This window comes from Polypterus senegalus, chromosome 13, assembly GCF_016835505.1.
Source record: "Polypterus senegalus isolate Bchr_013 chromosome 13, ASM1683550v1, whole genome shotgun sequence".
Lineage (NCBI taxonomy): Eukaryota > Metazoa > Chordata > Cladistia > Polypteriformes > Polypteridae > Polypterus > Polypterus senegalus.
Window position 1 is genome coordinate 24,229,530 of NC_053166.1, and position 14,077 is coordinate 24,243,606.

General features: G+C 36.6%; 3 protein-coding genes across 5 annotated transcripts in view; 2 read left to right on the top strand and 1 right to left on the bottom strand.

Moving 5' to 3' along the window:
- Positions 1-8,259, top strand: part of LOC120542151 (protocadherin gamma-A8-like) — a 209,998-nt gene extending 201,739 nt beyond the window's left edge. The window contains exon 2 of the mRNA XM_039774385.1: positions 7,857-8,259. Coding sequence (XP_039630319.1) covers positions 7,857-7,931 — 75 coding nt within the window. The 3' untranslated portion in view covers positions 7,932-8,259. The remainder of the gene's footprint in view (positions 1-7,856) is intronic.
- LOC120542149 (protocadherin gamma-C5-like) overlaps positions 1-14,077 on the top strand; it is a 497,784-nt gene that overhangs the window by 307,025 nt on the left and 176,682 nt on the right. The window lies entirely within an intron of this gene.
- Positions 8,348-12,044, bottom strand: LOC120542160. Its single transcript, XM_039774396.1, has 5 exons — positions 11,975-12,044; positions 11,678-11,815; positions 11,333-11,473; positions 10,976-11,131; positions 8,348-10,120 (listed from the first exon to the last, which is right to left on the bottom strand). Exons 2-5 carry the CDS (start codon positions 11,804-11,806, stop codon positions 9,854-9,856), a joined length of 693 nt encoding a protein of 230 aa, XP_039630330.1. The 5' UTR covers positions 11,807-11,815; positions 11,975-12,044; the 3' UTR covers positions 8,348-9,853.

Here is a 14,077-nt window from a genome sequence, read left to right on the forward strand (position 1 = left end):
TTCATTTTTTTCTTTACAAGCTAAAGATGATGACTCTGGTGTCAACGGTAAACTAACTTATTTTATTGAACAACCTCTTCTTCAAAATATATCTGTTTCATCATATGTTTCCATTAACTCTGAAGAAGGCTCCCTCTTCACTGTACGTGCCTTTGATTATGAGGTTTTGAAACGTTTTCAAGTTTCTGTCGTAGCAAAAGATGGAGGGTCCCCTTCTTTCAGTGCAAGCGCAGTTATTGATATTTTTGTGCAGGACCAAAATGACAATGCTCCCCAGATTCTTTACCCAATTCAGAATAAAGCGTCACCCAGCCCTGAAATGCTACCCCGCACTGCAGATGTTGGCTATCTGGTAACTAAAGTTGTGGCAGTTGACAAAGACTCCGGACAGAATGCTTGGCTTTCATATAAACTCCTTAAATCCACTGACCAAGCACTTTTTAAACTTGGTCCACATAATGGAGAATTAAGAACAATTCGAGAAGTTACAGAGAAGGATTCCACAAGGCAAACCTTAGTTATTTTAGTACAAGACAATGGACAGCCAGCCCAGTCAACTACAGTGACTATAAACGTGGCTGTCACTGACACCTTCCCTCAAGCATTAGCAGAATTCAATGATCTCTCTCAGGAAGCCAGTGGAGAAGGTGATCTCAAATTTTATTTAGTACTGGCTTTAACAATTGTGTCGTTTCTTTTTATCACATTTATCGTAATTTTGATAACTTTTAAAATTTATTCATGGAGGCAGTCCAGACTCTTCAAAGCACGTTCAAATGGAAATCTCCCAGTTATTCCATATTATCCACCCCGATATTCAGACGTCAGTGGAACAGGAACTCTTCGTCACGTTTATAATTATGAAGTTTGCCTAACAAAGGATTCAGGGAGAAGCGACTTCAAGTACATTAAACCTGTCCTACACAGTGAAGTGCAAAGTGAACTTAGTGGACTGGAAACAATGCCTCTCAACCAAAAGACAGACTTGAGTGCGACCAAAGAAGTCATGCAGGTAAGACTGGACTTATAACAAAAGCATTTACACAATAATAACTTTTATCTTAATGGGGTAAGCAATATTTGTTTATGTAAGTCAACAGCTATCTACATATGGTACATTTATGAATATTTAAAATGTGATTCATCAAATAATTTAATTAGTTAGTCAAAGTCTATTTACATTGCATACTGCAAGTGTGTCCAGCTCTGATCCTGGAGGGCCAGTGACTGCACATTTCCATGCTAATCATTTTTTTTTAAATTAGTAACCATGCAGGTTTTCCTACTATTTAGCTTCCTTTGCCTTAATTTATATCGACTGGCTTTTATAGACTCAGATCCCTTATTTGTGTTTTTTTTTTTTTTTTTAATTAGCAGCTAAAAAAGAATAAGACACAAAATGACGTAAAACTTGACCAGCTACCCTTTGTCCATCATATAATTTCTGAAAACTAAAAAAGATTTATGTCACAGTAATGCTGATCTCATCAGGTCTTTAAAACTTTGTGATAGTAATCTTAGAAAAAAGAAAATCAACACTTTCAGCTGTTTTGAAAATGTCTGCTGTGGCCGAATGAGAGCAGCAACTGGCTATGAAATTAAACAATGGGCTGTAATTAATGACAAGAATCAGCTTCTAACTGACTGGAGTGAACGTGGATGGAGTTTGAGGCCCAGACTTTGCTTTTTCTTTTAAGGGGGCGGCAAGGTTGCGTAGTGGGTAGCGTTGCTGCCTCACAGTAAGAAGACCTGGGTCCACCCTGTGTGGAGTTTGCATGTTCTCCCCGTGTCTGTATGGTTTTCCTCCCACTGTCCAAACACATGCAGGTTAGGTGCATTGGCAATCCTAAATTGTCCCTAGTGTGTGCTTGGTGTGTGTGCACCCTGTGATTGGCTGGCACCCTGCCTGAGGTTTGTTTCCTGCCTTGCGCCCTGTGTTGGCTGGGATTGGCTCCAGCAGATCCCCGTGACCCTGTAGTTAGGATATAGTGGGTTGGATAAAGGATGGATGGATGTCTTTTAAGAAAAAAAATATATATACAATTCAGAGGATAGGGCCTTAATGCACAAGACGCTTTAAACGAAGTGAAAAGAAGTAATCTAAACAGCAAAAACAAGTCACTGATTAAAGAAGTGGCAAGGAGAAAAGACTGCAGCCACTGTGTTCTTCGGTCATCATCAGACATTCCTAAAATACTGCATTTTAAAATAATTTCATTTAAACATTTTGTTGTATTAGCTACATTAACTTTTGTATTAAAAAATAACTTACTCTGATTTGGCATACTGTCCATTTTTTCATCCAACTGTGCAAACAAATGAACATACTAGCATTCAAAACCGCTTTGAAAATGTTTATATGCATGACCTGACCTGATATAGGTATGGTACCTATTTTTCAGAAGTTCTGTCTTCTAGTTTTATTTTTTCAATTTCTACATTTAATAATTGGATTGCCAGTAAAGTAACCTCATGGTTAAATGATCTTGTCAGCATGGTTGTTGTCCATTTAATTGTTCATGATAGCAACACGACTTTGTGGCGGTGCAGTCAGTTACATACTGTAGCTCACAATCAAAAATGCAGTTGAAATGCCTTTTAACTGTAATCCACTGGTCTAAATAACATTATTCAAAAAGATAAATGTGAGAGAGATAAAGATACAGTATTTGCTGTCTTCTTCTTTTCTATGCATACTATATATATTTTTTGTCTTGAAAAACAAATAGAACTTACTGTTTGTAACAAGGGGTGACATTAGTGGCATAGTGGATAGAACGACACCTGAAAGTGGGTTTGGTTACCTGTTGGAATGTCTTTTGTGTGGAATCCAGATGTTCTCCAAGTGGCTTCTCTCTAGGGCGTATAAGAATGAAACTAGTTTAAGAGTGCTTTAAGAATCTGTAGTAATTGTGAAAACATTTAATTTTCACCATTGGTGATTTTTCAAAAGTTGAGGAGATGCAGTTTTTCTCGCTTTTAAGTGAAATTCAACACTTAATTTTCTGTTGTCACATATCTAATGTCATATTTTACGTATGTTTTTCACCATATATGCAAATGTTGTGACAAAAAAATGTATTCATTGTACATATATAGTACCCACTGAGGCACAGTCTTGCAGATGTCCTGAAAGGATTATTGTATATTATTGTATATTGTATATTATTGTGCACCATTAAAGATTTGGAAACTGAGTACCACAGCAGAGATGTGCAATAGTTAGTGCAGTTGATTTATAATTCCAGAGATTTCATTTAAAAAATCAACAAAGTCAGTTTGAGCATTTATTTTACAGATTTTCCCTGTGCTGGTATGTGAATTCTACGGAGCCCCTGAGGGGACATGGTGTAATTTTTTTTCTGGGGATTTTTCTGGTGCACACCAGATAGTTTCAAGTGCGCACCAGATAGTATCAAGTGAGCACCAGATAATTTCAAGTGAGCACCAGATAGTTTCAAGTGAGCACCAGATAGTATCAAGTGCGCACCAGATAGTTTCAAGTGAGCACCAGATAGTATCAAGTGAGCACCAGATAGTTTCAAGTGAGCACCAGATAGTATCAAGTGAGCACCAGATAGTTTCAAGTGAGCACCAGATAGTTTCAAGTGCGCACCAGATAGTTTCAAGTGCGCACCAGATAGTTTCAAGTGCGCACCAGATAGTTTCAAGTGAGCACCAGATAGTTTCAAGTGAGCACCAGATAGTATCAAGTGAGCACCAGATAATTTCAAGTGAGCACCAGATAGTTTCAGGAGAGCACCAGATAGTTTCAAGTGAGCACCAGATACTTTTAACCGCACAGTAACTGAAAGGGGCATAATTTGTGATGCATATTAGTTGTGTTTTATAGTTGCACTTAGGAAAAATGGAAATTGGAGACTTTATAGAAGTATACTTTCAGCTTGGTCTTAAACACAAAGAGATAGTGTTTGTTCTTGCAGTTTGTCATGCATACATTATCACTGAAAGGCATTTAAAACGTATATTGAAGTCTAAAGGTCTATTTCGTCGTAAGGTCTACAGCAACATTGAGGAAATTATTACATTTATACAGCAACAATTGCAAAGTTCAGGTCAGCTTCATGGCTACCGATGGATGCATGCAAAATGTCAAAGAAATGGTTTACAAGTGAAGAAGGAAGATGTTCGTCTGATATTGAAGGCACTAGATCCAAGAGGAGTTTGTCTTAGAAAAGCCAGAAGACTCCATCGGCGTAACTATTTTGCAAGAGGACCAAACTATATATGGCATTTTGATTCTTATGACAAACTTAAGCCATTTGGTATTTGTATAAATGGTTGCATTGATGGGTTTTCCAGAAACATTATTTGGTTGAATGCATTTACTACAAGCAGTAATCCAAAAATTGTGGGAGGCTACTTTGTGGAAGCTGTAGAAAGACTCGGAGGTTGTCCTAAAATAGCCAGAGGAGATTTGGGTACTGAAAATGTTTACATCAGAGATTTTCAAAGGTTTCTCCGCTGTAATACAAATGTACGGAGTGCCATTGGCAGCTACTTGGACGGAGCCAGCACTGCCAATCAACGAATAGAAAGTTGGTGGGGACTTCTAAGGAGGGAGTCAATGGAATTCTTCATCTCTTTGTTCACTGATCTGAAGGACAATGGCATGTTTGATGGATGCTTTCTAGATAAAAATATTCTTCAGTTTTGTTTCATGGGAATTGTCCAGGTAAGATAATTAACATGAAATACTTTGTCTTGTATATGTCCTTTAGAATGTACACAACCAATTTTCTGTGACATGAGTGAACTAATCACTTGCATTTTTAAATTAGAACACTTTACTTTTTTTGACAGAAAGCCGCAATAATTACAGTGGGTGTAATGTGTGTGCCTGAAGAATGTATATGATAGTTTAGTGATGTCACATGAGATGTGATAGCTGCGAAGAAAAGAAACCCTTCTAAGTTTTTAGTCCAATATGCATGGAAGAAATGTTGCTTTCACAAAGAGAAGCTGTTTACAATTGAATGCATTTACAGAGTGTTGTAGACAACTTATAGATTGTTTATGTCTTACAGAGTGGGCGATGACAGCAACTATGGTATCCAACTAACAGCTAGAAACAGCACAGCTATTATTTAAGATGATGCCAAAAAAAGTTATTAGCTGAATATATCCAAACAAATGATTCAAAGGCATTTAAAAGAATGTATCCGCTGGACCGGGCTCATGCAAAATGAACAATCACCTGGATTAGTTTAAAGCACCGGTCGTAACACGTTACCGGTATTCGAAAAAAACAAGTATAACTGGATATTTGGGCTGTACCGTTGGCTTCAAGAGTTACAAATGCTCCACGTTAAACAGTTATCAAAACACAGTGCTGTGTTTAATAAATGACAGATGGGTATAATGTTTCAAATGATAAATAGTAAATTAGCTAGCATTTGAATCAAAAGGAACAGGTACTTGTGAGCACTATCCCAGGCACTCCCAGACGCTGACCCAGTGCTGTACCATTCACATGCTAAATCATATGCAACCAATTTTTGTAACCGTTTGGCAATCTTGCGGTTATATCCATTTCGAGAAATCCTTAAATTATAGAATGGAGCTCAGTAAGTGTTTAAACTCTGACAGTTTTTTTTTTAAAATCTGCAAATACTATATGATTTTGCTCTCATTCATTGGTAGCGTATGTTGTGTAATTTACTGTACTGGTTTATTGCTTGCATAATTTGAACTATATAAATATGATTATTTTATTATTATTGTTTTACTTCCTTTGTTTCAGATAGCTTTGTCTTCATTTAATTAAATATGTAGATGGTACTGTTGCATTTATCTTTTTATTCACAACATTTAAAACCTTTTATCAAACCTGCTTTGTTTACCCTCAAGTATTGTCCATTCATCCAACCATTTTCAAACCTGCTTCATCCTGGCCAGGGTCGTGGAGAAGCTGGAGCCTATCCCAATAAGTGTAGGGTGCAAGGCAGGAAACAATTCCTGGATAGGGTGATAGTTCATCACAGAGTGAACACACACATACACACACACAAACATTAGCACCAATTTAGCATCTTTCTGTAAATAGTTTTGTTCATCCATCCATTTTCTAACCCGCTGAATCCAAATACAGGGTCACGGGGTTCTGCTGGAGCCAATCCCAGCCAACACAGGGCACAAGGCAGGAACCAATCCCGGGCAGGGTGCCAACCCACAGCAGGACACACACAAACACACCCACACACCAAGCACACACTAGGGCCAATTTAGAATCGCCAATCCACCTAACCGGCATGTCTTTGGATTGTGGGAGGAAACCGGAGCAAACCCACACAGACACGGGGAGAACATGCAAACTCCACGCAGGGAGGACCGGAAGCGAACCCGGTCTCCTAACTGCGAGGCAGCAGCGCTACCACTGCGCCACCGTTTTGTTCATTGAATTCAATAATCAGTTATCCTTTATTGACAATCTTTGAGTATGGTATATGCATTTGAGGGTTGTATTTTATGTATTGTATTTTATTATTGCTTTTTATGTAAGATACTTTGTTTCACATTTCACATTTAATAAATCCAGTTTATTCTGGTTGGTAGAACTTTTATTTATTTAGATCTGTAACAGGTTTCATAAATAACCATGAATAGATGATAACAGATTTTTCAAATCTGAAAGGATTTATGGTTTCAAAAGGACTCTTGCTGCATGCAATACCAGAGGTTAAATTCAGGTTTTCTTGATCTGTTGTATCCTGCTAGACAAATAACTTATACATTAAAGATTTCAGTTTTGTCTGCATATTAGGAGCCATTTTCAAATTCCATAAAAAAATTTAATATAAAAACACTCACAGAATAAAATAGCTTTTGTTTCAAGAATGGTTCTACAAGGAACCATGCACACAATACAATAAAGTGTCACATTGGAACCATTGATTTTAAGAGTGTAAACTATGAAATCAGGGGTGGTATTAGGATTTTAGGGCAAGTTGGGGGCTAGAATAGAACCTTGTCTAATATCCAAAATGGCTTGGACTGGCCATGGGCATTGTGATGTTTCTAAATAGTTAAAATAATTAAAACAAGACTCAGACACAGAGTTGATAGCTTTTCTCTACAGCCACATTCAATTACACTGCTGTACAAGAACATTATCCAGTGCTTTTTGTCATATTCTATCTTGATATAGCACTTGGATTCAATTGCTTAACTTGCTTTGCTTTCCCACTTCCTTTCAAGCCATCACCCCAAAAACCCCTGCCAACCACTTCGCGTCTCTGCCTCTCACGTTGTGAATAGGGGGGCTGAATGCAAGCTAAGGAGATGTGGTTGATCCTCAGAAACCCCCTCTTAAATGGTGATACAATGGGAAACAAATACATTTTTTTACTTCCTCTATGCTCGATCAGCTGGCTTTGTGCTGCTGCTTGTGCCGTGTTGTGTAATCTGCATGTTGCACCATGCTTCGAAAATTTAAAAGCCTGTACAGCAGCTGTCCTTTCGCCTCACTGCCTTGTCTCGTGGGACGTTAAAGCGTCTCTGAGAAAATCATGTCTCAACCCAAGATTTTTTTTTATAATAGATATTTATAAACACTACAGTTTACAGAGTAAATATTCCACCCATTTAACTTGGCTTCACAAAGCAATTTTCCACTGCCCAATTTCTGCAGCTATAGCCACATGTTCATCATCAATGTATATCCTACTCCATTATCTTGCCTGTCATTTCCAAATGTTTTTAAGAAAAATATAAGTAAATGTAATTTTATAAAGGGTAAAAGGCCTGTGTACCAATGAATAAATTCTATTTTTTTTTAGATATACAAGTGGTAATGCTTTTTAGCTAATTGGTTTATTTTTACATTCTTTTAATAGGATGAACTTGATCAGACTGTGCAAGTATGGAATTCACATATTATCCCAGCGGTCGTCCAAACATCATGTACTTGATGCCGGAGTTATATGGGACTGAAAACTTTTTGTCTCCTGTAGACAAAGCTGATCTTCAGCTGTGTAAAAGAGCTTGCATATTTCGATCAACAGTTCCATGTGACCCTGATGTTTATGAGCTCTGTAATATTACCATGGTGGAAATGCAACTGGCTTTCCCAAAAGACACCTATGAAGCATTAGATTTATACATACAATTGAGAAATGTTATAAGAGCATCACTCTGAAATTGCATTCAGGTTTAACAGAAATGCAATTCTGAACTATCATCTTTAATCTCCAATCCACATTAATGCAAAATGCACATGTAAACATACTGGCATACAATTTTTAAGAAATAAATTGAATTTGGATAAGAACATTTTTTGCATGTAATGAAATTTGTAAGACCCTGAAGAAGAAGCATACCACAAACAGTTGTTCAAAAGTGTTTAATTAGTAGGTACTATAAAACATAACATTCACACAATAAATCATTTGCCTTTATAAATCTCTACATCAGCTACAAAATTATGCACTTCTCACCAAATTGTAAAACAGCAGCAGTGCAAACTGAAACATTTTCAATGAACAGCACTATTGCAAGGAAAATATATTTTCAACTATACAATATGTAATAACTTCACTTTCAATTTTTGGATGAATGGCTTGTCCATTAAATACAAAACTGCTAAACTCAAAGCTCAAAACCTCAGGAACCAGGTATTCTACATTATCTAGAACCTATGCAATTTCCTAAATACCTCTTTAGAAAAACAGAGAAAACAGTCAATGTATCAAACAGCAGATCCTTCTATAAGATTCAAAAAACAATTCTTGATTAATGTATGTGGACCTTTATCAAAATATTTTTGTGGTATAGTATACAAATTCACTCTGAAACATTTTAGATAAGTCAGACAACTTGCTTGTGTGGTATAATTCCAAAACTGAATTTAAAGATCATGTGTGGTGCTATTATACATCTCCAGAGGTAGGGTGGATTCTGCAATAATGGGACATTACGTGATAGGTAACAATTTCCTTTCTACAGTATTTTCAGCGGATTCTTACTAGTGTACTTCTTTTAGTTGAAGTAAAATAAAATACCAAAGCCACTCTAAGTAAGAAATGTATTTGTTGAATTAATGAATGTGTTTTATCATTCAGGGTCTCTGCTACATAATCTAAATACTGTCCCACATTACATAATATTCCATAGTACTTGGCTCCGCACTGCCAAACCTTGGAATAGTGACCTAAAAGAGAAAAAAAAGAACACCTGAAAATACACATTTTATGCAGTGTGTATGCCTACAATATATCCATTGCAAAGCAATTGCCAGACAGAATATTGTCGAATTCTGTACGAAACTCGGGATATGAATTATAGGTGCATGGCAACTCAAGAACTGCTCCACAAGTATGAGCTACAGGCCTTCGACTAAGACCGGACAAATTATTGAATGCTACTTCAATTTTCTCTTTGCACATAACATTTGAGCCTGTGCAAAACCTCAAGAAGGTCTCAAGTCTTCTCTGGTCTACACTTCGCACATAGCGCAGTAAATGATTTAAGACTACTTGCTCATGCTGGCTCAAGAATTCTTTTGATGGTTTTAAAATTTGTGCTACTTTCCTGTTTGTTGCCTTCTTTGACTCATACAGCTTCAGTATGCTTTCTTTATTTATCAGATTACAGTGCATGACTGCTCTAACAGATATGAAGCAATCAATGATGAATTTTGGCTCTTGCAATAAAACTTTGTGAGCCATTGTCAAAATGGCAGACTGCATATTATCTTGTGGAGGCAGGATGTGAGCTCCCATTCTTGTGAAGAGGTCAATTAAGTCTTCCTTATTAATTTCATCCATGTTGCCCTGTAATGCCTTCTCAACGCATTCTTGCTCTGCTGAAGACAAGTATTTTAGAAAGGATGACATCAATAGGCTTTCATCCACTGCATCAATTCCCTGAATACAGGCAAAGACAAATGCTTGTGAAAGTCTGACAGGTATAATACCATGGTCCACATAACCTTTACACCATATTCTGCCAACAGCCTGCCATTCCTTATCTTCCTTATCTTCATATCTTGAATTATATTTACACGTCTTATTTTTATTTTCTGGACCTCTTTTATACTTTCATCCCTAGCTGGTTCATCTGTTGAAGCCACAGGTAATTGTTGATCATTCATTATGAACTCCTGCAAGACAAATATTGTATTAGACTTGATATGACATATAACAGGATAAGAGCAAAGCCTACATGGTACAACATATCAAATATGGCAACAAAATTTTGGTGTTCTCCGTTTAGTACTGGGACATTTCTTATTCTATACTTATTCATAAATGCAATGTGCTGTACCTCTGGACCGGGAAGCAAAGAAAAATAAATCTACTTAACATAATAGGTCAATAATATAATTCATATTTAAAATCACATCAAGCAGTGCAATTTGTAAAAGAAGGCATTGATTATTAACTACAATAATACAATGCAGTTAGTAGTATAACTAGGTTTATCAGTGTGCTTGATTTATCAGAATATTCACTTGTAAATTAGAGACAAGTGGGTTTTTAATTTATTTTTTTTGGGATGGGGGGTACAAATGTTCCATTCCAAATAAAATATAGGTAGCACGGTGGTGCGGTGGGTAGCGCTGCTGCCTCGCAGTTAGGAGACCTGGGTTCACTTCCCGGGTCCTCTCTGCGTGGAGTTTGCATGTTCTCCCCGTGTCTGTGTGGGTTTCCTTTGGTTTTCTCTCACAGTCCAAAGACATGCAAGTTAGGTGCATTGGTGATCCTAAATTGTCCCTTGTGTGTGTGTCCTGCCTGGGGTTTGTTGCTGGGATTGGCTTCAGCAGACCCCTGTGTTAGGATATAGCAGGTTAGACAATGACTGACATTACTGATTTTAACATTGTGCAACCTACACTGAATGTAGGACAATTACAGATACTAAAAGTTGAACTGACCATAGCATATGCTATTATAAACAATATTAAAGAGTTGACTTATCAAAGTTTTTCTGAAACTCAAGAAAGTAACCTACATACCTGATCTGGGAAATGCCATGAAAGTGTAGACATAAGAGCACTCTCACTGTTATCATACATGTTGCCAAACTGAATCTCAGGATCTTCCAATGATGTGTCAATAGCAAGTGCAATTTCAAGTTTGTCAGAATTATCAATAGGCGAGCTGGATACAAACTGCACAGACAGATATAAACACATTTTACTCTCTTATTATTTAAAGTAATAATATCCTGTTTCCACATCAGTAGTAACAACAATTAGAGGCATGACCTTGGGTAGCACTAGGTACATAATCCCACAAACAAAGAGCTTGTTGTTCCTGTTCTGATCATACTATATATATATTAGCAAAAATGAAATCAGACTATACCTTACCCTGCTCAGCTGCTCATGTGGGCATTCATCATGGTCAGTATCTGAAGATATTCTTCCATGACCACTACCATCATAATTTTCATGCACTTTATTATCTGTCCACTTCATCTTTCTTACTGATTTCCTTTTTACTGTAGTGACCTATTCAAAAGAATACCAATAACCCTCAATTACAATGTACTTCCACAATGTAAAGCTACAGAACTACAAAAAGAAATTAACAGCTTAAATTCAGACTTTACATCTTAGAAAGTATAAAGCTTAGAGATCATATATTTTAGTGGCTGAACTGGAGATACTGTATGTAAATCTGAAGAACGTTCAATGAAAACCTACTATGCATACCACACTCTGCTCTTTGTGCTGTGATTCATCCATCTCAAGAACTGAAGATATGTTTCCATGGGAATGACCATCAATCTTTTCATCAACTCGAACATAGCTCTGCTTTCTTAGTTTTGGTTTTCTTTTCATTACACTGGCCTTTTAAGAAAACACATTAGTGCTAAGTATTCAGCAGTGTGAAAGCACTTTTAAAAATATGTACTGTAGTATTATCCCATTATTTTTCACAAACACTTCCAATATAATTTGAGCCCAGGTCTTGTGATAAACATTTAGGATATAGGGTGTACTGCATACCTTTCTCAAATTGATCTGGGTTGACCCATCAGGCACAAAGTCAGAATCTGTATCTGAAGAAATGACAAGGGCTAGCGCTCATCAATATCTGTTTTCTTTGAACAAAGATATAGGCGTAACATTCGTAGTTTACTCTGTTCATAAAGCTGACACAGTGTGACTTCTGGAAACACAATATTTTGAGCAAAGTCACGAATTTCAAAAACAAATTCATCTGCAGACCCTTTTGAAGAAATGCCTTTTGGGAAAAACAGCTGCTTCCCAACACCAAGAAGTTCTTCAACTGTTGTATTTTTTTTGGCAGCCAGGTGTCTTGTTCCTCCTCCGTTTTTTGTTCGTATTTGGTGATACTCTCCATCCTGGAAATTCAACCACCCCATTTCCAGACGGCGATTATCTTTTGATGCATACTTATTTCCAAAGGCAAATGATCTTTTCGATATATACTTGTTATCAGTAACCTCTTCTGCTGCTTTTTTAAAGTTTGCCTTTAATCTTTGCAGGATCAATGATTTTGCAGTTGATTCTCCCCCACTGGCACCTAGAGCAGTGTTCTGATGACAAAAAGCTCTCACTGCAATACAATCTCCATTTTGGGGATATATGCTCTGAGTTCTTCATCACTCATGACAGTTATGACACTCATGTCAATCTGCAATGAGAAAAAAAATCATGAAAACACATATCTTGCTGCAATTATTTGGTGTTTAAAAGTCATTCTGTTTTAAAGTCTAATTGTTTTAAAGGTCCCTTTGTCCCATTCCCATCTGACAGAAGGTAATGAGCATCCAAACCAGTTCTGCTAGATACTATATCAGATTCTACCCTTGGGGGCCAGACTCTGAACTCTGTGCTAGCCCCTTGCCCTCAAATCTGCGTCTAGTATTTATATTTATTTATATGCAATACATTTATTACTTGTTGAAAATGATTACTATCTATTCACTTACCTAGTATTTATTTTTTGTGTATTGATGATATGACAATAAAGCTAGTTGATTTTACATGTATAGTGTATGCCATGAACAATTCACAGTAGGATTTTGCTGTGGCCTATTCTACTTTAGCATACTCTCAGCAGCCACTTTTTAGAAACATCTACTCTACTCAAATCAGAACATACCAGACTTATTGCCATGCATAATTTGTGGTAGCCATTCTTAAGCCCCAATCAAAATTAGCATCTCACCACAGGACTACTGTTGAAAGGGTATTTTAGATGGTAGGACAAAACAGCAGTTACAGCAATGCTGTTGTTCTTGATACAACTGCATTAAAACCATACCTACCACCATAAAGCTATGCGAGTGCTGCTGTTCTAATTTCATCCTCTCAGGAGTGGGGATCGATCTGTTCTTAACTCAATTTTTCTTTTTGTAAAAACTTGATTGCTTTATGGATTGTAATAAAATTAATAAAATAAAAAATAAAAAATAAATAAATAATTTCATCCTCTCAAAAGTAGTTAGTTAGCAATGTTAAAGCAAATAAATGACATCTGCATTCATTCAGATGGATGTTTTAGGGGTGTACTCCGCTAGAAGAAACAGCTAATGCAATGCAAAAGTTTACTCACACAAACTACTAACCCACTTACTATACAGAATCTGAAGAGGTGAAGCATACTTTACTTCTGTGTTGTAAATTTTTCCAAATCTAATTTGCAGGTCTTAAAGTTAAAGTATCTGTGTAAAACTGAATAATAAATGTTGCTTTTAATAACCAAATGTAAAAATACAGAAAAAATTACATCCCTTATATGATTAATACAGAACATAACAACGCAAACATAGCAAAGCTTATTTCGCTCCATTAAGTCTTCAAATTTCATTAAATGTGATTGAATGGATTGATGTACCTTGCAGTGGACTGGAAACCCATTCAGAGTTGGTTCCTACATTAAGCCAGTGCTGCAACAAGTCCTACCACCATTTCATTGGATTAGGAGAGTTTAACAAAATAATAAATTAAAAGTTTGTCAAAAACCCTTTATCCTAATAACCAGATTAGAAGACACTAAAGAGAACACAGTGCTCAGATCCAAATTTCCCTTTGTCACTGAACAAAAGGGTCTAAATTATAACATACAGATAATTTTGGGTA